Raw genomic sequence first — 26,825 nt, 5'->3', positions numbered from 1 at the left:
GTGGTTTGCTATTCTACTCTGGAAAAAAACCAAAAAAAAAAAACAACTTAGGTTTTGATATTATTTCACTTCTGTGTGAAAGGAGACCTTGGAATATGCTCTTAGTAACATTACAATATTTTATGTGCCAGCCATGAGGTCACTTGTCCTAATACTTGAATACTGTACACACTGACAACAGCTATACTATATACAGTACAAACCCACTAATCAAAACATAACTTCCCTGGTGGAGGTAAAGCTGTTTTTTTTTTTAAAGTGACAAAAGTGTCATGTTATGCCATGTTAATCAGTATCTAGCCAACCTGAAAACCCTCATGTTGATTAGAACCATCTTGTCTCCTTGTCAGTCTTGATCCAGTAACACACCAGTAAGCATTCCGTGTGACCACGAAGCTGTGAATCCCGCTCTCCTCTGTGCTATCTCACTAGGATCCGCTGTGGAACATCCAGGATATAAATCTTGTGAATTTACAACCTGTGCTGCAGTCAGCTATCTGTTCCGATGCCCTCCACCTCCTCCTGATTTTGTCTGTGTAAAGCCTGGTCGCCTTTAATACTGTTGTCACACCACATATCAGTGCATGCTGTTTGCGCTGACACTTTGTTACTGTATGGCAGTCAATGTGATAAGGACCTCTGAAGGAAATATATCAGGCACAGAAAATCTGCATTTGGATACTGTTTTAGACAAGCGGAGGTACAGCAGCTAGTTTTATGTAGTAAGTACACCCCTTGCATTTTGTTAAATATTTTATTACAGCTTTTCATGGAACAACACTTTTTTTGTAAAATGACACTTTGTTGCTATGTAAAGTAGTCACTGCATAACAGTGTAAATTCACCGTCACCTCGAAATAATTGAATGCACACATTCATTTGTAAACTGCTGGCAACAAAAGTGAGTACAGCCCTAAAATGTCAAAATTATCCTAATTGGGCCCAATAAGCAATTTTCCCTCCCCTAATGTCATTTGACTCATTAGTGTTACAAAGTCTCAGGTGTGAATGAGGAGTACGTGTGTTAAATTTGGTTTTATCACTCTCATACTCTTACAAACTGGTAACTGGAAGTTTAACATGACACCTCATGACAGAGGACTATCTGAGAATAGTATCTCAAAATGTTATATATCACAAACAAATAATTTGAGATACTAATTTGCATTGCAAAATGTGATGTCACTCAGAAAAACAATTAGTGATTCATTTAAAACTTCAGAACATTTTTAAAAAATCATCCAGCAGATACTTCAGATACATTTACCTGACAATGTCACAAGTTGGCCGGGTCACTTGCTGCTAGGCAGGATCGTAGATCACTAGGGGCTTATCGAGCTGCGCCCCAGAACAAACAGCTGGAATTTTTTTCCCCTCCAAAACAACACTGTAAAGGTTGAGACATGTTTACAGAGTGACGTGGTACACATGGCTGACTTCGTGCAGCTAACATGGGATCGATTTCCGCTCACTGACATTAGGTGAACAATTGTGTCTCCGTTTGCCTGCTGATTTACTGGTGACCAATCCAGAATATATCCCCCCTCTTGCTCAAAATCAGCTAGACGGATGTGTAGAGAGAGTGCAACCTCCCCTTAAAACAAACGCTTTACCTCTACTGTAATGCAGTGGTTCTCAAACTCTTCATACCAAGTACCACCTCAAAAAATACTTGGCTCTCCATGTTCCACCATTATGACCAACATGAAAATACGCACATAAAAGTTCAATAAAAAAACATACTTAAATATTACAAAAAAAAGTTATACTTTAAATGCAAATAGATTGTACTTAGTAAAAGTTAAATCCAACCGCTCTGTATTTAACCCCCAAAAAATAACAGGTTGTAGGCATAGTTACGAGTTTCTTTCAAGTATGTTTGCTTATATTTTGTTTAAAATAATGTATCTTGTATTTAATGCAGTGATTCTTTCTCATACCACTAGAGGGAGCCCACGTACCACTAGTGGTACTCGTTCATGCCTCACTTTGACGATCACTGCTCTGATCGACATCTGGTTTTAAGAACCCCCCCCCCTCCCCCCATTCATCCATCCATTTTACACCATGAACTGGTCGCCAGCCAGTCGCAAGGCACATATAGACAAACAACCATTCACACTCACGTTCACACCTACCTCCAATTTAGAGTCTTTCATGCATGTTTTTGGAATGCGGGAGCAAACCGGCGTACCCGGAGAAAACTCACGCAGGCACAGGGAGAACATGCAAACTCCACACCAGGCGAGGCCGGATTTGAACCCGGGTCCTCACAACTGTGAAGCAGATGCGCTAACCAGAGAGAGTGAGATTTATTAATTTAGTGGGCTTGCCAGCAGTTATCCCACAACAATCCATTCCTATTAACATATCTAAGGCTCTAACGTTGTTTAACAGCAGATGAGAAGAGTTTTCTTTATTTTTTTTATAAAAAAACACGAATGTCACAGCCTTGCATCCAAACGAGCTCGTCTCGATTCCCGCCGAAAGGCCGGGCTCCAATCACATCAGACGGGGCCTTGTGAGGAACCACTGACCCATCGACCGCTGTGATCCATGGCTGAATGACATCAATACGCATTCATCAGGGATTGTTTCACTTCAGGCCAGTGGGCCGGCCACAGACTCGCGGCTGTCATGACGTGAGGACAGGCAACAAATATCACTTTGTCCTCCACACTGACACCAAACACCATGATGGGGGAGTCAGTCCAATGGAACCTTGTTGGAAATTAGATACTGGTGACCTTCATATGGACAGAAATGACCAGAACTACATACTTTATTCTAAATCTAAATTTAGATCATAGAACATTACACTCTTAATCATGTTGACATTTTACAAAGCTGGTTATATATTCATAGGCTGTAGTTAAAATCAACATTAAAGGGAAGTTTGCAGTTTTACAACTGTTAGCAAGATTTGACGATATGGACACTGTACGGTAACGTGCACTGTAAACAGGCCAAGCCTGCTACGTTGGTAGCACAACTTAATCGTAATGGAATGTTACTATTGGACAAAATGTTATCAGTTTGAAGTTTTCTTTTTTGGGAACGCCCACACTATAGCGTGCCCACTATAAGTTTGCCCAGGAGTGAACGGCAAATGGTTGACACTTTGTCAGTCCGTTTTAACACAGCCTTCTGTTGAAATCTTGAACCCACCGATTAATGTCCCCTCATAGGATTCCTTCTGTGTCTGACACAATAAATGTGACACTCTGTGCGTCCCTCTGCACTGTTATACGGTCCAGCCCGGTGCAGTTATGTTCAGCTTCCACTTGTTTTATTTAGCGTCTCGATCAGCCTCATTAGTATTTCCAACGGCTGTTTTGCTCGAAAGTCATCTCTACTTTGCTCCCTTATAAATCTTTCAGTTTTAGCAGTACCTGTATACAACCGCCGCTCTCTTAGGCCTGCTTCAATTACGAGATAATCTAAGATGTAACCACAAACAGCATGATGGCTCACTCGTGCATGTACGCCATGCAAGCTCTTTATTACGCGTCCCCGCTGCCCAGTTAAAGCAGCCGGGAAGCATGTGTGGAGCCGTAACACGGTGCCAATTAGCCATGAAGAAACTATCGCTCTTGACTAGTGGTCAAGTGTTATTGGTGCTTTCATACATTTGTTTGTTTGGGTAGCGGGAGGCCACCTCAGTCATGAAAGCAAGGTGGCTACAGGCGAAACACTTACCCTGTCATTTACCCTCTTATACGCCACAGCAGCCCAGGAGAATTACAGGCGAATAATGAAAAATATATAGATATATATCACTGTTTTGTTGACAGGAGTTGTTTTTCAAATGTAGTACTTTGTTCATGCGCTGTATGCTTGTCCTCATTAGGTCACGGGTGAGTCACAGCCTGTCCCAGATGATTTAGGACAAGAGGCGGGGTACATCGTGGACTGGTCGCCAACCAATCGCAGGCTACTAAATATAGACAACTAATCACACTCACATTCACTGCTATGAGCAATTTAGATTTGTCAGTGATGCTTATTTTGGGAATGCGGGAGGAAGCCTCTGGAATACCCGGAGAATATCCACTCAAGCACGGGGACAACTTGCAAACTCCACATGGGAAGGCCGGAGCTGAGATTCAAACCCAGAACCCTGAAACTCGTCTGTGAGGCAGATAGATAGATTGATCCATCCATCCATTTTCTGAGCCGCTTCTCCTCACTAGGGTCGCGGGCGTGCTGGAGCCTATCCCAGCTGTCATCGGGCAGGAGGCGGGGTACACCCTGAACTGGTTGCCAGCCAATCGCAGGGCACATAGAAACTAACAACCATTCGCACTCACAGTCATGCCTATGGGCAATTTAGAGTCTCCAATTAATGCATGTTTTTGGGATGTGGGAGGAAACCGGAGTGCCCGGAGAAAACCCACGCAGGCACGGGGAGAACATGCAAACTCCACACAGGCGGGGACGGGGATTGAACCCCGCACCTCAGAACTGTGAGGCTGACGCTCTAACCAGTCGGCCACCGTGCCGCCTAGATAGATTGATAGATCTGAAATGTAATCCAAAAAAAAAAGAAAACCGCATGTTGATTACTGTATCTGGTACGTAATATAGTCCTTTTATGCAACAATAATATTTGTGTAATAGTGGCCAATATATTATTGACGGTCATATATAATCATATAATGACAGCGTATACTTGAATAATTCCATTGCACATTGAAACTTAAAGGAATAGAAAATAAAGTAATGAAATGTGAATGTGCAAATCACACAGTCACATTCTGCAGTCATATTTTAATAATGAGGGCAAACTGATGTATAAATATGAAATAGCGTATGCTTTGTATAATAACAATTATGCAGATATGTTAACATTGCTTTTTCATTACATGCAGTATACCTGTATACAATTCAATCTGTTGTGATAACTTTTAAAATTAATGTTTCAACGTTTAAATGTTTAAATGCAAAACTGCATATTTTAATGATTTTTTTTTTTTAAACCTGTAAGCACTGAGATCTCGTTTTGACGTAAAGTGTCTTGTAAATAAAACAATGAAATTGACTGTCACTTCTTTTATAAAATAAACTATTTATTTCTGTATTTCCCCCCGCCCCCCATTTTCTTTTCAAGTATTCAAGTGAAGAAGAAGGCTGCAATGTGTCTCCCATCTTTTTTAAACATGACTCGTGAAGCAGGATGGGAGTGTCTGCGATGACTGACGAGCGCTCTAATAGGCCCGCCTAATGTTTCATTGATGCACCGACTTGAGGGATTCCAGCAGCTGGAATTCACGCGGGGTGGGGACGCTGCACTGTATGAGCCATGCTCGATGTCGGTCAGTGGAAAGACGCCCTCTTCTTGCACAGCCGTGATGTGCAGGTTATTCCAAGAGGAGCACAGAGAAGCATTTATATGTCTCTTTCTCTCTCTCTCTCTCTCTCTCTCTCTCTGTATCTGAGCTCAGCCAATCTGCGCGCAGTGACGCAGAGAGAGAGGCTGGATCTTGTCTTGACTTCGCCATCACATTCAACACACCCACTCAGATGTCCACTTGCTATAAGACGTGCTTGTTTCTCCTATCCAGCTGCACGCCCTGAAGGTGTCCCCGTCCCCTCCCTCGTCTTGTTACCTGCACGAAGTGAGGCGCCTTCCGTTGACAACTGTTCACCTGGAGAGCTGATTTCCGGATGAGTGCGCGTTCCACACTTGCGAGGACTTTCCTGTAAGAAGAGAAAAAAAAAGAAAGAGCTTGATAGTGAAGAGGTCGCGCGCTCGTGGTGTTTTCACGCGGGCTCCGCACGGAGGTTGGACCGATGCGCGACCCCGGACCTCCACGTTGAACGGATTCGTACTCGGTCGGCCTGACGCGCAGTGGAGAGCGGTCGTGACGACTATGTGGCTTGCGCAAGTCGACCGTTGGTCTGAACCCGCTCGACCCGGTCCACCTGGACGCTAGCTGATAAACCTTTAAAAAAAAAAATCTGCTCAAAGCTCGGGGGGAAACAACAACAACAACAACCAAAAAAAAAAAAAAAACGGACTCTGATGCTGAAACCGTAACGCTTGAACACTGAATCCTCTACTCAAGACGGCAAGTGAAGATGGGTCCTTGGTGTTTAATGTATATTTCATTAGACTGGCGTCCAGTCTGATTAACATAATCAGTGATGTAGTCAGCTTGTGCATCTGCGTGCTCATCATCTGCAGTAAATACTCACATCTGCTCAAAAGGGAGACCATGAAGATGATCCTCCTGCGAAAATTCCGCGTTTTGATCCTCATGGTGTTCCTGGTGGCGTGCTCCATGCACATCATGATAGACTTGCTGCCCAAGCTGGAGAGGCGCGGCGTAGGCGGCTGCTCCTGCTCGCACACGCCCAGCGAGGAGCCTCGCAGCTGGGCCAAGCAAGGCCGGCCGGACAAGCACGCGCTGCGCATCCTGCAGGACTTCAGCAACGAGCCCAGCACCTCCAACGTCTCGTCCCGTTCCTTGGAGAAGAGCCCCGCCGCGGGAGACAAGTCCCAGGGGTTCGGCATGCAGCAGCAGTACGGCCAGCGCGGGGACAGGAAGAGGCAGTTCATCCGGGACGCCGCCGTCAGCGAGAAGACGCCGGCCAAGGGTTCCAGGCTGGCTGCCCTCTTTGAGCAGCCCTTGTATAAAAGGTCCTGGCCAACACTCACCGATGAGGACACCCTATTCAACGTCAACACGGACATCCGATTTGACCCCAAAGCAGCGGAACAGGAGTGGTTAAGTATTCCTCTTTCTAATCGGGAATCGCAATTAAGACAACTGCTGCCTTGAACAATCACTTCAGCCTCACAGTTCTGAGGTTCAACTGCGCCGTTCCTGCGTGGAGTTTGCATGCTCTCGCCGGGTTCTCCAGATTCCTAAAACATACATGTTAGGTTCACTGAACGCTCTCAATCAGGAGTGTCAAACTAATTTTCACATCGTTGTTTTCTTTCACCTGAGAAAATCATTTCTATAATCACTACATACATATTATTACATATACAAAATGGCCACTGACTTTCACTGATATTGGATGTACATTTTGAATGACAAAGTGAATTTTAAATCGGAACGCATGGAAAATAGTGACGACCAAATATTTAATAATAAAACTATTATTCAATCTCTGTTAGAAGGGATTTGGGGGGGGGGGGGGGAATGCTTCTAATGTCTGTTCGAAATAAAGAAAAAAATTATCCAGATTTTCTGCCAAAAATGAAAAGAACAAATACATTTAGCAAGAAATATAAAGTCGACACATTTCATTTGCTTTAGTGGGCCACAAAAAGTGACGGGGTGGGCTAGATCTGGCCCCCAAGCCTTGCGTTTGACACCTGCGCTCTAAATTGTCCATTGGTGTGAATGTGAGTGTGAATGATTGTTTGTCTGCTGGATGACTGAAAAGTAATTTGCAATACTCATCAATTACATATTTATTGTATTTCTGTTCTTTCATTGAGCATAAGGTTTTAGTTAAAATTGGCGCCAAAGGTCGCCTTTCTAGTATAGTTCAGTGCATTCAGTGCTACGCTATCACATTTGTTTGCATCTGTGCAACATCTGTCAAATAAATAACTGACAATCCTCTCACGCAGGAACGGCGAAGGCAATCCAGATGAGTTCAGCCCGACCGGAGAGCTGACGGCCGACTCCTATCCCAACTGGCTGCGCTTCCACATTGGAATTAATCGTTACGAGCTCTACTCCAGACACAATCCCGTCATCGACGCTCTGCTGAAGGATCTCGTCAACCAGAGGATCACCAGCGTGGGTGAGTCGTGAGGCCCCTTTACGTAATTTCATTCAGTCAGGCCGTTTTTTGGGGGGACTCACTGATGGTTCATTTGCCTAACTTCAGTGCAGGCAGCGTGCGTTCCGTTCGCACTTTGTGACGGTGTTAATGTGAGTGTGAATGGTTGTTTGTCTCTATATGTGCCTTGGATTGACTGATGACCAGACCAGTGTGTAGTCTGCCTTGTGCCCAAAGTCAGTTGGTATCGGTTCCAAGCAGAACAGAAAATGAGTGTATTGGTTCTTTTGTTTTTGTTTTGATCAGTAAAAGCTTTTGATCTGTCCCACAATAACAACTTCACATTTCACAATTCTTTTGGCACCCTGCTGCAGGGGTACCAACATTAGTTCCAAAGGCAAAAACTGACCCGCTGGAATGGAAGAAACGCAACATGAACACGAGCATGCCTTCTTCTCAGCAACATGCCAAGAAAGAACACATTCTCCCCATTGTCGTTCTTTGTTTATTTTCATTTCTTGGTTGAATTCATTGGCAGGTTACACTATATCACACATTATCATCCTGCAAATAGGATTTACTGTTCTAAATTTAAGTGTACGACTTGGCAGAAACGTGAGCACACCACAGCCAAACGCACTTTCAAACTGAATCAGCGTTTTTTTTTTTTTTTTTTTTAATTTGTTTCTACTGACTGGACTTAATCCATCCAACAGCCCAAATTTTTTTAAGATCCACCCATGAGCACCTATAACAGAGATTTTAGGTTAAACTAGCAGGAATGAATGCCCCATAATCAGGCATGTACACGTAAAGTGGATGCTCAGAACTCAAACATAACTCCAGGAGATTGTTCAACCTTGGAATCTTGTAGATTCTAACTAACTAAACTAAATAATGGAAATATATCACTTTGAATTTTACATTACATTACATTACAATTCAAGAAAAAGCAAAAAATGTGTAGTGATTTTGAAGTACCGGTACATTTCTGCAATCTTTTGATTGTACTTTCTTTTTCTGTCACCGTTTCCTCTTTATCGTATCATCAGTGGTAACACACAAACAAAACTGTACTTTAGTTACGTGACTAGCTGGTCCAGCAATGTCACACCCTCTCAGTCCATTTGTGTTCCAACATTGGATAGCGGCCTGAATTCTTCTTCAATTGTTTTCACATTGTCCTTGAAATATTACACTAAATTCCGAGCTGTTTGACTATTGAGCCATCTGAGTTTCAAGGGTCCACTGTTTATTGTATCTTTAGGGGTATTTTACAATCCTGAACTTTTGCACCTCAAATAATTAACTTTTTGGGTAAATTAATGTAAATTGTACAGATAGAAATGGGTTGCTGCTGTACCCTAATTTCTGACAGTGTATACTTGTATTACTGAGGTCACGGAGTGTGGGAGGAGCAGGAGGTGACCGCTAAGGGACAGACAAATGTGGTCCTCACCTTCACAAGCACTGCCATTATGAACACATTCAAGCACACATGCAGGGATGCATAAAGACGGAAACCGCCCGCAGGCTTGTCATAAAAAAGCACAGCTCGGTCTGATCAGCCGAAGGCCAAATCGGCTCCCATGCGGTCTCAAAGCACCACAGAAGAACAGATCAAGCCCGGAAGAACACCTGCAAATCTCTCCACAGCTCAGCTGCAGTTTGATTTGAAATCAAATGCTTCTTGATCGACAAGTGTGACGTAAGTCAGGCTCTCTGCGGCGAGCTGAAAAGTGACTGCAAGTGAAAGTAGACACCTGACAGAGCTGATGTTTTTTTTGTTTTTGTTGTTTTTTTTTCAAATTCAGGAGAGATTGCCTTCCTGTTTGGCTCAGTCAAGTTCCCAAATTCCAGGAGTGCTTCTTGCCTCAGGGTCACTCATGTTGCAGTAACTCTTAAAGGGGATTGCAGGATTCTGACTCTGAAAAAGCGCAAAGTGGCGAAAACCTTACCTGCGAGTTTATATGAAGTGTTTACAAAAAAAAAAAAACATTCCTGGATTTCTTTGAGAGTTTTCCTTTCTGCTCTAATTTCTGATTTGGCGTTGCGTGGTTTCCTCTCGCTCTTACTTTCTTACTCTCCGCCCGGATGAATTGAGGAAGGCGCACTCCAGCCAGTTAAATGCACGGTGACTCAGTAATTACAGAGCCGTTACACAGGCCCGGGGCACAACACCAACACAAACCAACAGCACTGTGTTATTATCTGAACTTAAGGATAGCACTGCTTGCATGAATTATACACCAACAAGTTCTTTTTCATTAGTCAAGACTTATCAAAGACAGCAAATAAATGATTGAGTCTGTTGTTTGTTCTCATTTAGTCACTGTTATTTCTTCTGATTATTTTCTTTTTCATATTAAGTAATAATGGAAATAGAAATAATTTGTTCCAGGGTCTAATTGTCATCGTCTTTTTATTAACTGTACAGCCAAAGTTACATTTTACTATTCATATGGCCATAAAAAAAACAAGTTAACCACTGCATAAAAACAGTAAAACTTTCAGCCTTAACTTTAATGACGTAGGCATAATTTGAAGGTGATTTGCAATGCGTTTCTGTCCCACGCACAGAGGATATAACAAGTCCACACACCCCTGTTCAAATGCCAAGTTTAATTGGTCTAGAATAATGATACCAAGGTAAATCATTTCAAAACTTGTTCCACCATTAATTGACCTAAAAAAAGAGAGAAGAAAATAAACACCTGAGATCGTGTGGCCCCCATCTCAGAACTGGGGATGGGGCTGTTTTCAGGCTGAACCACCCACATTCAAGCTCGTGTTGAATGGAAGACAGCACACAACTGCCACCACCATTTAAAGTGTCTCATTTTGGAACGCAAAAAACCTGGCATTTGAAAAGGGGTGCGTAGACTTTTTATATCCACTGTATCTCACATATCTCATTTTGAACTGTCAGACAAGTAAAAACATTAGCTTTCCTTATTAAAGCTAACCACGGGAGACAAAAGAGAAAAAAAGCTTTTCCTTAATTTGAGATTTAGCGTGAGGCCGGAGTCTCATTGTTTTGCAAGTGCTTTAGCCAAACGCCAAAGGAAAAGCAAATCCTTTGATGCGTGCATGACAGTGGTGCACACTCGCAACTTGTTTGTGGCTTCAGAAGCAAATGCAGTTTTTTCTCTACTTTTAATCGGGAAATGTTCTTTAAACATTCATATGATCTTGCACAGCACGTTTATTCATCAGATTTTTCATCTTTGCAAACATTTAGCCCGTCTACTTTATTCAGATTACAGTGAACCCGCGTTTATCGACCTGGGTTACGTTCCAGACCCAGGTGAACATCTGCAACATGGAAAGAGCATACCTTTTTTTATTCATTTTTTTTTTTTTTTACCACAGGCTTTAAACACATTTTAAATGTATTTCAAAACACATACAAAAACTTGGAAAAATAAAATGTGTAGAAAATACTGTTTGCATTGTACTGTCTATTTACCAGATAGTGTTATGTGCCTTTAAGAGGCGGGGCCTGGTAGGATGGCATGTGATGTCGGCAAGTGAGTGTCTGGGCAAGAGCTGTGGCCGACAGCAGCTCCTGCATCGTTTGCTCATTGTTGCTATGTGCTTTACTGTTTCTCTGGAGTTAGATAAATGGCTCTGCTTTGTGGTTACCACTTCACTAGAGCGGCAGTGTATCTAAAGCTCATTCGTAATTAACATTTTGGCTTGCGACACAAAGTAAAAAATGAGATCAAGAGATGCAAAGTGCACTCCGGACACCAGGATTTGGATCACAATTTGGAGTCTTCAATAAACCTAACATTTTTGGAATGTGGGAGTACTAAACCAGTATTTTGCCGTCCTGCCCTTGATTCAAAAGTGTGTAGAACGAAACCAAATCATTGATTTTGAAGGTTGTTCCTTTCCCCGAGGCCTCCAAACCACACTTTGCAATCGATCAGTGGGGAGAAATAACAAGAAAGGAAAGCCGCTGGGCTTATTTTGCAAATCTTGAGAAAGTCCTTGTGCTGGGAGTCCGGTCCCACGGGTGCCTTTTATAACGCACTATCATGTTCAAGGGGGGGAACATGAGGGAGAGGAGGACGATTAAGGCGAAAAGCAAGACTTTTATGCCATTTATCTTTCATATTTACCTTTCTCTCGTAAAATTAATTATTTATTTCACTAAAAGTTCAAGTTGTAGCATTAGAGGAATGTTTGCACATTCACACGTACGGCATTGTTTCGTGACGCTATTTTGGGGCTGTTATCGATGTAAACAGGCTTTGCTTCTGCTTTGTTAATGTGTCAAACATCAGTGGAGCCCGGCGGGTGCAAATGCATACTTATTCTTATCATACTTAATAGGTTTATTATTCGTTGTTTAATTTTTGCAGCTTTATGAGGAAAGCCTTTGAGAAAATGGCTAAAACTGAGGCTTTGGATGATACAGAGTTTAATTGACTTATGCCAGTCACAATTTTGTTTACATATTTTGTAAAAAATATATATATATAGAGTGATAACTAATTGGATTCAAGTGAACCGCTGAATTCTTTTGTGCAATAGATTAATTGAAGCATAATTAAAAGCTTGTTGAGGAATGTTTAGTCACTGTAATTTAAATTGGCAAAGTTCTAGCAAGCTCAAGTCAAAATTCTTTCATTCATAATATTTTCATTCTTAAAAAAATAATAATCTTGCAATTAACTGGTTATTCTGCTTTCTTGTTTTGCTTTTTGTTTTGTTTTTGGGTTACTGCAACAGCGATGAAATCTGGAGGCACCCAGCTCAAGCTCATTATGACCTTCCAGAACTACGGACAAGCGCTCTTCAAGCCCATGAAGTAAGAGAATTATTATTTTGTTATTCATTGTTATTGTCCTTCAACAACGTGTATTAAAAAAATATGCAGCATTCTCTTTCTAGTTCATGGCAATTGTTTGCAGCTCAAACATTTTCAGTGATTTTTTTTTTGGCCATCTCTTTTTTTGTTGCTTTAAAATTGGACTGTATTTGGAGTTGGAATGAATTGGAGTGATTTTTATTGTAAAACATCAGTTATAACATTTTTTTTTTTTTGGTAGCCAATACTCATTCTGTTGAGTTTCAGCAATTTAGTCACAGCGACGGCCAGCCCTTGTATCACAAATTGCCTTCATTTTGATAAGCTTATTACATATTCCCAATAGATGTGAATGTGAATAGTTGTCTCTCCAGTATGTGCGATGCATCCTGCCCCTTGGTCTTGCGCAAAGTCAACTGGGATATGTCCCACTTATTCACGACCCTAATGAGGACAAGTCCTATAGAAATGAATGGATTTGCCAAATATAGCAGCATTCAAATGTTTGTCAAACCTCGTTGTAATTGATCAGTGTTGCCATATTGGATGCTTCGTGGGCATTTCACATACTTAAGATCAGCATTCTGGCACTTTCGGAAGATTTTGCATTTATCGGCATGCTACAAAACCGGATTAATGCTTACGACTTATTACTTACTGTAAGTAAGCAGTTATGAAAACTCTAGACGAAGCTGAATTAAGATGATGAACATGTTGGCTGTAAGGTTGTCATCTTGCTATGTTGATACAGCTCCACTGTGCCTTAAAGAGCTGCTTATGATTGGCTGGTATTGACTCATAAAGTGAATGAAAAAGCTGCTGAAACAAATGACTTCATGTGATTTCGCAATCCGCCTGTGACGGACAATTTAACAGCTGCTTTTTAGCGGTAATGCCATGTAATAAGTGCGCTTTTTGGCTTAGTGTCCAGTCGCTGTTGAAAGCTGCAGCCTTTCAGCCGTCACTCTCATACGTGCTGTGGTTTCATATTTTATTTATCGTTGTTTCCTGAACCAGGCCTCTGTTGGTGCCAGACATGATTTGCTCAGAGCTTTGTGTTTTAATTGCAGAGCCACTCCTCCTTTTGAGGCTTATTCTTCTTCTGAAATAATAAGTTCAACAGGTGAACTACCCATAAAGAGGTGAGCACGAATGAAAGTAATACTTTATTGTCCTCTTCTACCAAACGGTGCGCCTGCACAGCTTGTAGAGATAAGCAAAGCACACACACTGCTAGATACAGCAAAAAGTTTGATTAATTCACATTGCCTTTCTCCACGGTGTCGCATTTCGATGATAACACATCCCGAGAGAAGTATTCTTTGCCCCTAATCTTTCCTCATTTTGTGGATTTAAATGTCACCCATCTTTTGTTATGCTGATTGTAATTTAATTGTGGGTTAATGGCGTCCTACACGGCCTAATGTTTGGCTGCGACTTGTCAGCATACGTAGCGAGGTTAAGCCCGCGCTTGATAGGTAGCGGGGCTATTCTGAGATGATTGTAATTACCGCTTCAGTCGTCGCCCGGCGTGACGAGCCTGGAATCATACTGACGGGCCTGCAAGAGGAAAGATGAGAAGCAGAGGGAAAAGGGGGAAAGGTGTGAGGTGAGAGCATTCACGTGGATAGCGGTGTGGAGTCCAAAATCCCGAGATTACTGCTGTGCATTGCTTGGAATTTGAACCAAGATGTGCACAAGTGGCAAAAGTTCTCCCGTGCTGTACTTAAATATAAGTACAGACACTTCTGTAAATAAAGACTCTGGTAAAAGTAAAAGTACTGATTCAATCAATTAAGATCTCATCCGTTGGTGCGTTTACCTCTCTCCATAAATATAAAAAGTACAGTAACAAAGTGTTTGTACCAACCGCTGTAAATGTGTGATGACAATTTTGGGGAAATGCAGGGACCCAAATCTGTTGCTTAACACTTGTGCTTGTCGGAGGTGGGTGATCATCCTGAGGACCAAAGGGAAAGAAGGGAGGAAGGAAGGAAGGAAAAAAGGAAGGAAGAGGGGGTGGGTGTAGTGGGTGTTCAATCCCAATCCCCCACTGCCAATACCGCTTGGATGCACTTGACTTGAATGAAGTAGGGCAACCCAAGCTGACGTGTGTGTGTGTGTGTGTGCGTGTGCGTGTGCGTGCCACGGAGACAGAGGCGTCGCGCATGCTCATCAGCCAGGAAGTCGACCAGGCGTGCACGTGGTGCCTGGGTGATCATATTGATCCGCCCATCCATATCTGTGAAAAACCGCCCGCTCTTGCACTGCTTTAATATCCTCCACCAGCTGATTTATTGTGCTGTTTGTTTTTTTGTCTTTTACAGTTTGGCTTTAAACACACACGCAGGAATCAATAAGGAGGCAGTGTCTATTGACACTGGCTACAGTATATTTTATTTTCTTCTTTGCTTTTCTTTTTCAAACAGGTGCAGGAATTGCTTTTGCCCTGCAAGGGTTCCTTTGTGTGTTTGAGCAGGCTGTGTTTTTTTTATTGCTGTTTGTCTGCTACAGGAGGATTACAAAAGAACTACTCGATTTTTAGTGGGGTAAATACAAATTCATTTATTATTCATAATTTGGTCATGTTTCTTTTTCACGGCTGGATTTACAATTCATGGTTCAAATGACCCAATTCTCCCATTTTACCCGATAAGGCACAGTCGCGATATGTTTTGTAGAAAAGTAACCTGAAAAAAAACAAACAAACAAACAAGACATTAATTATCTATACATCAGACTGAGTTGTTTGTCAAAAATGTTGTTTGTGAAAATCAGATACGAATCGGATGCCTGCCAATGTGACTGCAATGTAAGATGGCAGATCAGATGAGACCTGTCTGTCATTGAGAGCCATTAGTGATGTATACACAAGGGATGGGCATAATTAATTGTTAAAAAAGTCAATCACGTGCAATTGATTATTGGTTAATCATGTCTTGAAGGACTTAAGGCAAAATGGAGTGCATTACGTTTGCTGTGGATTCATCTAGTTTAGGGTGTAACGAAGAGCATGACAACAGCTTTGTGACGTTGAGCCACCACCATCCATGCCGACCTCCCATTTGGCAAAAAACACACCCATGGTGGATCAAAAAGAAAGCAAACGCTCAGACGGTCATAGACCGTTAGCTCGGGAAATGCTGTCTGGCTTCATCTATGGCAGGAATAGTCAGTCCAAGCCAATTTCGGATCAATATTTTGACTTCAGTTTCTGTTTCAGCAAGTAGTAGTCGTTTACTTGTGTTTTAGGCGTTTGTGTGTGTGTTGTTTGAGGTAGTGAATAAATGGTTCCAATATGGTATCTATGATCTACTTTTATCTGCTTTTTGATTCAAATGAAGGTTGTTTGCTTTTTGGTGGAGGTCTGCTCTCCGCGGAGCGCCATTCGAGCAGATGATGTCAAAGACGACTCCACCCCGTGACAGTGTGTCTGCGGTGTGGTTTTCCCAGACATACTCCAACCCAACTAATCTAATGATATACCGGATGATGTTTTGCAACGTTTCCCAAAACCAGCAGCGTTATGTTATCAGACAGCCTTTTGGGGGATGGCACATGAGACCGTAAAGACATACTGCGCAGTGACTAAGCTCAATTATCATCTCTTCCATTTGCCACAACCTGTTTGACTAAAATAACCAGAGACTTTGCCTAATAAAACACTGCCATAACTGTATAACCGTTGCAGAGTTATACAAAATTCCATCCTTTGAGCTGGCCCAACGAGATGCAAATGTATTTGTAAACGTTAGCCATTTATCTACTGGACTGGGTGCCGGAAGCAGACGGGTGGTAACAACTTTATTGGAGGAGCTGATGTCACTGAGTGAAGACCTGACGAAAACACGGATTAAATAGAAGCACGGTTGTTGTTTTTTTTGGTTTATGTATTTCAATTTCTCCAGGCGCCGCCGTTCGTGCCACAACATGGTACAATCCAATTAGATCCAACACATGAGATCTTAAATTTCTCAGTTTGGATTGACAGAAAGCAATTAATTTGACCCTCTGGGCTCTATTTGTTTTCAACCGAGATTACTTTTTTTCGAACCATTTTAGTTGTGTTAATGCAAATGTAAGGAAACTTCCCAAGTGTGGGGATTTTTGGCTGATGCTGTAATTGCCAACTTCAGCTCTTTAAATATACCGGTATCAATAATATACTATCAATTATATAGTATAATATATAATATATACTATATTATAGTATATATAATATACATATTATTATATGTAATAATAATATTATTACATCAAATTGTACCTTTTAGCTATAGCGTGGCCACTTTTGGCCAATTGAAATGCATGAAAACTACATTTTTAAATTACTTTTTATTTACTGGATTGAATCATACAATTTGGGTAAAAATGGTTCCATTGTTGACTCAACACTTGAAATTTTAAGGTTTTTTAAAATGTTTTCTACCAGATTGCATTATTATATAATTTTGGACAAGGGAACAATTTCATTAATATTCTTTTCTAAAGACACTTTAAATAGCTTACTGCACTCTAGTGGAGCAAATGAATGACACAAATTAGCTTTTAAGAAGTGGGATCCCATCTGCTGAACCATGGAGAAGAATTATATTTAAGAAGTGTAAGCTTCGTCTGCTGGCAGTAGAAAGACACAACATCAAAAAAATATGAGGTTGTTTTACAACCTGTGCATTGTGCAAACAAAGCAGAATTTGATGGGTTTAAAAAAAAAAAAAATTTTTTTTTTTTTTTTTTTTTTTTTTTTTTTTTTTACGAATGGGAAAATTAGTTCGAAAGTGTATTATGTATGTAATGTATAAAAGTGTATATTCCTGAGCGTAAAAAAAAAAAAAAGAAAAAAGCTTCTTCTGACAGAAATATATTTATGCCACGAGAGGCAATATGCGCTAGCTCACTGGCCACTTCACAAGGTTTACCTGTACAATCTGATGAGCTCCAACACAAGGGCTAGAATTAGTTAAGTGTTTTTTAATTCGTTTTTTTTTTTTTTTAAACTGTTTTTATTTGGCAGTTGAGTCCATTTACAGTGCATTGCCTCATAATATGAGTGTTTAATATATTACTTGGCTTATTGACATTTCGGAGCTAACTATCAGAATCACAATCATCTTTATTGGCCAAGTATGTCCAAAAAACACACAAGGAATTTGTCTCCGGTAATTTGAGCCGCTCTAGTACGACAACAGACAGTCAATTGACAGAGAACAAAAGGACAGTCGTTATGACCCTACTTGGTATGATAAAGTACTCCCAATAGGGACTGCGATAAAAAAATATTATTAAATTAGTACTTCTCTGAATCCATTCAAAATTAGGATTGTGATCTTTGGCTGTGAATATTCTCATTCATCCAGTTCATTTCATTCTCACGGCATTGAATGGATCCTAATTGGACTTTTCTGGTTGTCTGAGAAGAAGTTTCACCTCTCATCCGAGCAGGCTTCATCCGTTCACGCAACAAGGCTTAGTTAGGACCAGACGAGCCTGAGTTTTTTATTTACTATTTCTGCTCCAAGTTGGAGGCACACCCCAAAACCACGGATGAGATCTTTGTTTTTGAATTCACAAAAGGACAGTCGTTATGTCTGGCAGAAAAGAGTTGGAAGGTGGCCATTATTATCTGTGTGAATGTATTTTAATACATCTTTCGTGTTCGATTTTGTTAAAATGCGCAAAGTGAGATTTTCTCACCAAATACTGGATACAAGAATGCCACATAGTGTGTGTGAGATTGGACTTGGCACGGTTCTCAACCTGAATGTCCTGGATAAAAAAAAAAAAAACTCTCTTCCAGTCTTCCTCCCATCTGTTTCTACACAATTATGGCTTTGTGCCGACATTATTTCGAGAGAGATGATTGTAATATTTACTGTGAAATTTGTGTGAGAGCACACAAAGCGCATAAGATGATGAGTGCAGATGATTGACGAAGGAGGCGGGGGAACGACCGATGATTGATGTCATGGTGGTCTTCCGCTCCTTCCTGCTCCCGCTTAATTGTACCGCTTGCCAATCAGTCGGCCGCCTCAGTCGCATCCAAATCGACGGGAGTATTCTTAGGAGACCTGCCGGCTGCATCTCCCAATGGGCCGAGCCATAATTGTGCTAAATCAGGGAACGTGAGTCATCTTTGATTGACACTTTGGGGCGATGGGAGTCAGGTGCTACATAATATCACCTCGTTTGTGTCAATAAAATATTGACAAACATGTAAATAATAGCCTGGACGAAATGTCTGTGTTAAATGTGTGATATCAGTGAGAAATTGGCGGCATACATGAAGTGATGCCGCGTCCTCTGTGGGAGACATAAGAATGAGTTTTTTTTTTATAGTTGCTCTGCTAATGCAGACTGATACATTATGAAAAAAAAGAAGCATTTTTTTTATGATAGCAAAGAAGCAGGACACTGCAGTTTTAATGCTAAAATATAATTATTTTTATCTATGGATTTTCAAAGTTTCAGAGTTTTAAAAATATTTTTTTTTCGTTTCACCACATCATATATATATATATATATATATATATATTTTTTTTTTTTTACCCTGACTCTGTTTGCCATCATATGGACATGTTTACTGTGTAATCATGTCCTCACAAGGTCCTCTGTGCCTACGCTTTGACTTTGAGTCAGGAAATAAAAGATGAAGCGCCTGGAGACAAGTCATTCAGAGCATAGATGATGGCCGCTCCAGTTAGAACATCACAGAGGGGGAACGGGAGTCGTAGGGCAGGTATAAACTGCAAGCTCGCGACGTACACATTGCCACACGAGGCAACACACTGAAGAAACATTCAGAAGCGTGGCATGAAGCATTTTAACACAAGGACGAGAATAATTGGATGCGTGCATATAGTTGCTTGCGGCACATAACAGGTAGCACATCAATGCAGTCCACTGTGAATGCATTTACATGCATTACATGCTTTTAGTACAGAATTGATATGCACTTCAACCAACATCCCAAGGTGTTAATTTTTTGTGTGTGCAAATAAACAGTAGATTCTGAATAGAGACATGAATGCTATACATTAGTACTGTGTGTACAAGTGCCACATCCTTAACAGTGCACGCTGGGTGCATGAATAATAGCAGAAAGTAGAATAAGTTGAAACATACTATAACAACTTACCCCAGTCAACCTATTCACTAACTAGCAGAAAGTAGAATAAGTTGAAACATACTATAACAACTTACCCCAGTCAACCTATTCACTAACAGAGTGTAATTACTGTGCGGTGTGTTTAGCGGCACTTACGATCCTGCTGTCAGATTAATATTTTTGCTCTTTCCCTTTGTACTGTTCCATTAGGTGTTTTTTTTCCTTTCTAAAGCACAATTCAAATAGAGTTAAGAGTAAAATTCGTAACCGCTGCAGAGTCTGCAGGAGAGTGATTATGAGGGATCCAATTGTGCCTTCGGGCTTCATTAGCTGCCCCACCGCGACCGGCCAACCCGACTGCTGTTAAAGCCATATATAGATGCCATGCGGATATACATTTAGAGAGGAACGGAAGTGTCCCATTTAATGTTATTAAGCCATAGTAATAATACAAAATAAAAACCACAACAATAACTAAAGTGGGAGCTTCTCTTTAATCAGGATAACATTTAAGCAAGCAAAATCTTTATAGCTTCTGTGGACATGGAAAGACACATTTCTATATGTTATATCTTTTGATGATTATGCGGCTAATATGAATGGTAAACCCCAAAAAGAACACTCAAAATCATTTTTAACATAGAAATTATGTAGGAATGGGCCACCTGAACAGTTTATTGAATCTGTATAAGTATCGCTTTTAAATTGAATGACTAAAAAACGCCGGCACATCTGCCTCACAGTTCTGGGGACCGGGGTTCAAATCCCGGCCTCGCCTGTGTGGAGTTTGCATGTTCTCCTAATGTCTGGGTGGGTTTTCTCCGGGCACTCCGGTTTTCTCCAAATCCCCAAAACATGCGTGGTAGGTTGATTGACGACTCTAAATTGCCCGTAGGTGTGAATGTGAGTGCGAATGGTTGTTTGTTTATGTGTGCCCTGCAATTGGCTGGCGACCGGTTGAGAGTGTACCCCGCCTCCTGCCCGAAGATAGCTGGGATAGGCTACAGCACGCCCGTGACCCTTGTGAGGATAAGCGGTAAAGAAAATGGATGACTAAAAAACACTTTTCATCCTAATTTGTTTTAGATTCACCTGCATGTGTTTAATGGCACAGTAATGGCCGACATGGAAATGCTGTGGTACTATTCTTGAAAACATTAGCAGAATGAGAGTGCTGCTTTTTGCTTGAATTCTGCCAATTTTTTTGCTGACTTTATCATTAATCCTGATCAAATCTGTTTTACATTGAGGTAAGTTTGATGGTAAAGGACAACACAGGCCTACTGCAGTATATAAATTCACTCATGAAGCTTACAGAGTACAGTACAACTAATCTACAGCCTAGTGGGGTAAGGACAGCCTGTGCACAAACAAGTCTGCGGTAATAATCTGTTAATGTTCTGTTGGCGTGATGCCATCTACAGTATTCCGCAGCCATCATGATTTATGTACTGTAGATAACAGTAAATCAGTGATTTTTTTGCTCACTAATGCATTCTAACACAGTGTCAGCTCCAATCAGTGCTGCTTATAAGCTCAATCATTAACTTTGACACAAGTCTACCTCTTCCCCTCAGTTTCACACTCTGTAAGCCAGGGGCTGCACACAGACAAATCCAAGGATGCAAGTGCTACTTAGGCATTTTTCACCTTTAATTTATTTAACACACTGAAACTAGTGAAACCAATTTGAAGATATGCTAGGCAATTTTATATCGTTATTATATTTATGAAAGGGAACAGCGAGGGGAAACAAAAATTCAGATTTAGGGTCCCTGTAGCCCACTGGAATAGAATGATCTGTATTCATTGGGGCCTTATAAAGAGATTTTAATTTATTTTTATTTAATTTATTTATTTTTTGACTATTTCAGTTGTCAGTGGTGCAGTATGCTGTTGTGCATCTCACTGAATGATGTGTGATTTGTGGAAAACCACAAAGTTAGATATGAGAATTAACTTCTCTTTTACTGGCTTGCCACCTAGTGTAGTAAGTAAGTAGTGCATAACTGCATATTGGCGGTTCAGCATTTGTGAATACCTGTGCTATCCTAATTTTGGAACCTATCTACTGAAATGTATTAAAAAACTCACCTACTCACTGTTTTTGTGCTCAGGTCAAAGCCATATCTAATATAGAAATATTGCTTTGGTGCTATCTGGTGGCATTTTGGTGCCAAGCAACTATGTTGAGCCAACAGAGGGAACCTTCAGTTCGTCAGGCTATATCATTGTCCGATTTAAAAATAAATACAAAAAAGAAAAGTGCTTTGCCACCATCTTGTGGCAGCTAGAGGAAATTATGAACTTTTTTAGGTGGACATCAGTTACTTGCAGATTTTCGTTGTTCGTGAGGGTCAGTTGTTTTATGCTAAAAAAACAAAAAACAAAACAAAAACAAACGACGAGCCTCAAAGGCCCTCAGGCCTGAGTTTGGACATCCTTGCTGTAAACTCATCATCCGCATCCATGGCGATTTTGAGCATGTGGGATTAAAAATAATAATAATCCCGCTATTCTATGTGTGGTTGCCAGGGAAACACATTTTTCTGTCTTTCTGGGCTGATCCGTGTCTAAAAGTAAGAGCTAATTCCAGGCAGCTCAGGCCTTCCAGGAGTGGGAATGCCATGACGATATTATCACTCAGATGCCCCCTTCAGGTAATTGTTATCAGCATTAATTCTTGCATTGGTGGAACGATAAGACTGTGTTGCAGCCAGTAGAAATGACAAGCCAGCATCTCATCTGCATATCAAAAGCTTCTGCGAGATTCCGCCGCCATCTGCGTGCAAGCACACTCACATGCATTCTGAGGGAAAGTACAATGATCCAGTAAAAATGTGAACACATTGTTCGGGTTGATCTGTTAGAAAAAACCTGTTTGTCCTTGCGGGCATTATTTGAAACTGCCTTTTGATTACCTTTAGTTGAAGTGAGGTGTGTGCTTAAAATATGAGGAACAAGAAGTTTCTTGGAAAAGCATTATGAGCATTGAGCAGCATTGTGAACATTGTTTTGGTTATGACATATCTGTATTTGCGAGCTTTCCCAGAATGAACACGTGCAATCTGTTCTCACCGAATGCCCCAATTGGAAGCTAATCATCAACTTTTTTTTCTTTTAACCCCAGTCTATCTGTGTGGCCCAGTACCGGTCCATGCATCGGTGGTTGGGGATCACCACAGTAGGGTGCAAACAGACCGAATGGACGGAAGCTATTCCCTCACTAATACTCCTTCCCAAACCTCTAGGTCACGTAAACAAGATCTTGTTCTTGAGCCACCGAAAGAGGAAAGAATGAATGATCCACGAATTGTTTTGACAGAAACAAACTGTTTCAAACAAACTCTGAGACTAATTTTCTAATGTTTTGTTTTCAGTCCCTGAGTGCTGTCATCATGTAAACAAGAGACCACAAAGACACCCTGAATTCTGCGCTATTTCTCATGAGGGAACATATTGTAACCTTCTGAGATACACAAACAAAAACAAAAAAACACCTTAAATTACACGCACCTTCTGAAAACCCAAATCAGCTTGTGTGTCTGTGTGGGAAGAGTTAGCTTTTCTAACATCTGTCAGCTTGTCTCTTGGCTTTGGGCGCGCTGTCAGTCAAAGTTGTCTTTTACTGGCTGTCTGGATCCGGCGCACTTCAACAGTGGATGTGCCAATGGTACGCATTGATTCATTTGGCCCGACCTGACATGCAGGAGCAAACAAAATGTTTCCTGATTGAAGAGGTGGTCTCTCTTTGTCCTCCCAGATTGGATCAATAAAAGACAGGTAGCTCAAGTGTCACATGTCGTTGTGTAGTTTTGCTGTGTAGTATATATAATCCACAGATGCCAAACAGGTTATTCATCTGGATAAAAAAAAACAAAAACGCAAAATGTAATGTATGGTGTCATAGAGATGGATGTGTCCTGTGAGGGGAAATTCAGAGTCTTGCATAAAGGCGCATTGTCAGTATTTTGGAAGCAGTTCAAATTCTCCCCAATTTCTAGTTCCGATTTGATCTGTAAGCATATGGTCCGCAGCAGGTCGCAGACCTATAACTCTCTTGTCTCCACAGCCGAGCAGGGATTTAGTTGTCATGGGAATGTACTGGATTTAACTGGGATAATCTAGAAATTTGCAAAATTACAGAATGTGGCATTATCTTGTTTTTTTGCAAATTACAGAATGTGACATTATCTTGTTTTTAACAGAAACACCAAAACGATTTAATGCAAATCTGTGGCTCCAGGGTCATTATACTATTCAGCAGTCATCCATCAAACTATCCAAAGTAATGCATTTTGTAAAGCATTCATTGCTAGTTCCCGTGGTAAATTACTTAAGAGACATATGCATTTTTTCCCCTTCATAATTAAAGACAGTTTTTTTTTTGTCTGGGTTGAAATTAGCCTGTTTTGAGGAGGCAGTCTTGTTTCATCCATTTGAGCTTGCTCTTACCTCGTTCAAAAAACTGCTGAGTCAATGGCCAGTACAGATGACGATTAGAGCGGAGCTAGGCTACAATTGGAGGCACAAATCGTAAAAGTGCCAATTGTAAAGCACACGTGATACCCCACAAAGTCAGCATGGATTCTATTTTCCTCCTCGGAGTCAGCACTTCACATCTAATTACACTTGTCAATTAGCGTACGGACACATCGGGCTCTATTTTCACAGAGAGCTCATCTGAGGTGTGGCACAAATGATGGCGATTTTTGTGCGAGCGCAAGGCTCACTGTGTGTGTTTGCCAATTTGGCAGACCAGTCTGCGCCAAGATGGGCGTTCCGGCACAGTGAGTGCGTGTCCTTGAACGTGTGCCTGGTGGAGTGAGAAATTGGAGGAAATTCATTTACGCCTGCTTAGACCACATCTAAATACTGGCGCAAGGTAGACCGCTGGTGTAACGCAATTTTGGTGAATTTGATTGGAGCACAGGCAGACACATACTGAAGTCCACAGACATATTTCTTCAAAATGGCTCCCTCCCAAACACATTCACAGAAATAGGCAGATAGCAAAAGATTTAGTTGGTTAATTTCACACTTAATGAGTGAGGTTGTGCCCTCCAGAAACCCAACTATTTGTATACAAGCAATGGGTCAAAGTCAAATTTTCTTTAAGAGTTGTTTCCACCTCTTTTGTTTTGTCAAAATAAAGGTAAAAATGCTTGTAGAGTTTGGATTAACTGTGAAATTACAATTTGTCAAATAAATAAACAAACGAGACGAGCGAACAAGTATTTTTATCTTGTTATATTCTTTGGGAGAAGGCATCTGAGAGCAGATGGAGGAACAGCCTCGGCTCATATAAAAACAGACAGTATCTTTTATCATATACCACAGGGCCAGACTGCTTTTGTTTTACAGAAGTATGCAGCGTTTTATAGTGTGGTGCAGTCTGGTGTGCAGTGCTCCAAGGTTTGTCCTGTGATCTTCATTCTTCATCACTTCACATTATTTTCTAACTGCACTAAGAAACTGATCCCTTTTGTAATTTGCAGTTAGCGTCAGGGAAAGCACCTTGTCTGAGGGGGTGATCATTAGCAAGGAATGAAGCAGGGGGTAAAATAGCATGTTAGGTCTTCACTGCAAACATTCCCGATTGTCAGCTTTAATTAGATATCTTTAGGTGTGGTTTTTTTCCCCCCACATTTATCTCATTCCTTTAGCTTCACCTCTTAGCATCTGGACACTCAGCCTAATTAGACTCTCTCTGACGTGTCAACAGCATCTGTTCCGCGCCGCTGCATTCTGCCTCGACTTGATTGAACTCGAGCGCTTTACTTGTGTCTGCTTATTCCCACGTGTTTCGCTCGGGCTGTCCTGCAAAAGACAGAAAGACTAAAAGGCTGCGCAGTCAAAACAAAGTCATGCAACCAACCTCAGATGAGGAGATTGGAAAAAACTGCACCCGCAATACGCACGTCTCGACATGAATGGGAATCACATGGGAGCACAGCAAGTTTATTTTCGGTCTCTTTTCTTATTCTACTGCAGTGGTGTCTCTCATGTTTGTCATCCTGATTTTGCTAAATATGCTCTCAGTATGAAGTGGCGAACTTTTTACGATTACACACTGTTAATTTTCTCCCAAGAATATCCTTATAATAATTGTCTACATGAAATTATGAACTACAAATCTTTTTAAAAATGTATAATGTAAAATGTATGTAAAGGTTTTCGTCCTGGCCGTGGAACAGTGGATCAGCTCTATACCCTCGGCAGGGTTCTCGAGGGGTTCATGGGAGTTCGCCCAACCAGTCTACATGTCTTTTGTGAACTTGGAGAAGGCGTTCGACCGTGTCCCTCGGGGGTCCTGTGGGGGGTGCTTCGGCAGTATGGGGTACAGAACCCCCTGATACGGGCTGTTCGGTCCCTGCACGACCGGAGTCAGAGTTTGGTCCGGATATCCGGCAGTAAGTCGGACTCGTTTCCAGTGAGGGTTGGACTCCGCCAAGGCTGCCCTTTGTCACCGATTCGCTTCATAACTTTTATGGACAGAATTTCAAGGCGCAGGCGATGCGTATAGGGGGTCCGGTTTGGTGGCCTCAGTATTGCATCTCTGCTTTTTGCAGATGATGTGGTTCTGTTGGCTTCATCAAGCCATGAGCTGATGAGATCCTGCCCCAAGTGGAGGAGTTCAAGTATCTTGGGGTCTTGTTCACGAGTGAAGGAAGAATGGAACGGGAGATCGACAGGCGGATCATTGCGGCGTCTGCAGGGATGCAAACTTTGTATCGATCCGTTGTGGTAAAGAAGGAGCTAAGCTTAAAGGTGAAGCTTTCGATTTACCGGTCGATCAACGTTCCTACCCTCACCTATGGTCACGAGCTGTGGGTCGTGACCGGAAGAACGAGATCCCGGATACAAGCAGCCGAAATGAGTTTCCGCCGCAGGGTGTCCGGGCTCTCCCTTAGCGATAGGGTGAGAAGCTCGGTCATCTGGGAGGATGTCAGAGTAGAGCCGCTGCTCCTCCACATCGACAGGAGCCAGATGAGGTGGCTGGGGCATCTGATTCGGGCACCTCCCACTGGGAGGAGACCCCGGGGACGACCCAGGACACGCTGGAGAGACTGTCCTTCGGCTGGTCTGGGAACGTCTCGGGATCCCCCCGGAAGAGCTAGAGGAAGTGGCTGGGGAGAGGGAAGTCTGGGCGTC

General features: G+C 41.7%; 1 protein-coding gene across 2 annotated transcripts in view; it reads left to right on the top strand.

The window, feature by feature from the left end:
* Positions 1-26,825, top strand: part of fam20cb (FAM20C golgi associated secretory pathway kinase b) — a 77,687-nt gene that overhangs the window by 8,864 nt on the left and 41,998 nt on the right. Inside the window, exons 3-6 of one of the 2 annotated variants that reach the window (XM_061756440.1) lie at positions 5,111-5,315; positions 5,445-6,730; positions 7,592-7,767; positions 12,487-12,565. In XM_061756440.1, the coding sequence (XP_061612424.1) occupies positions 6,219-6,730; positions 7,592-7,767; positions 12,487-12,565 (767 nt within the window). In that variant the 5' untranslated portion in view covers positions 5,111-5,315; positions 5,445-6,218. The remainder of the gene's footprint in view (positions 1-5,110; positions 5,316-5,444; positions 6,731-7,591; positions 7,768-12,486; positions 12,566-26,825) is intronic. The other variant, XM_061756441.1, reaches the window with a different exon arrangement.

Source organism: Phyllopteryx taeniolatus, chromosome 19 (genome assembly GCF_024500385.1).
Source record: "Phyllopteryx taeniolatus isolate TA_2022b chromosome 19, UOR_Ptae_1.2, whole genome shotgun sequence".
Classification (NCBI taxonomy): Eukaryota; Metazoa; Chordata; class Actinopteri; order Syngnathiformes; family Syngnathidae; genus Phyllopteryx; species Phyllopteryx taeniolatus.
This window is presented reverse-complemented; position numbering and strand designations above follow the sequence as displayed.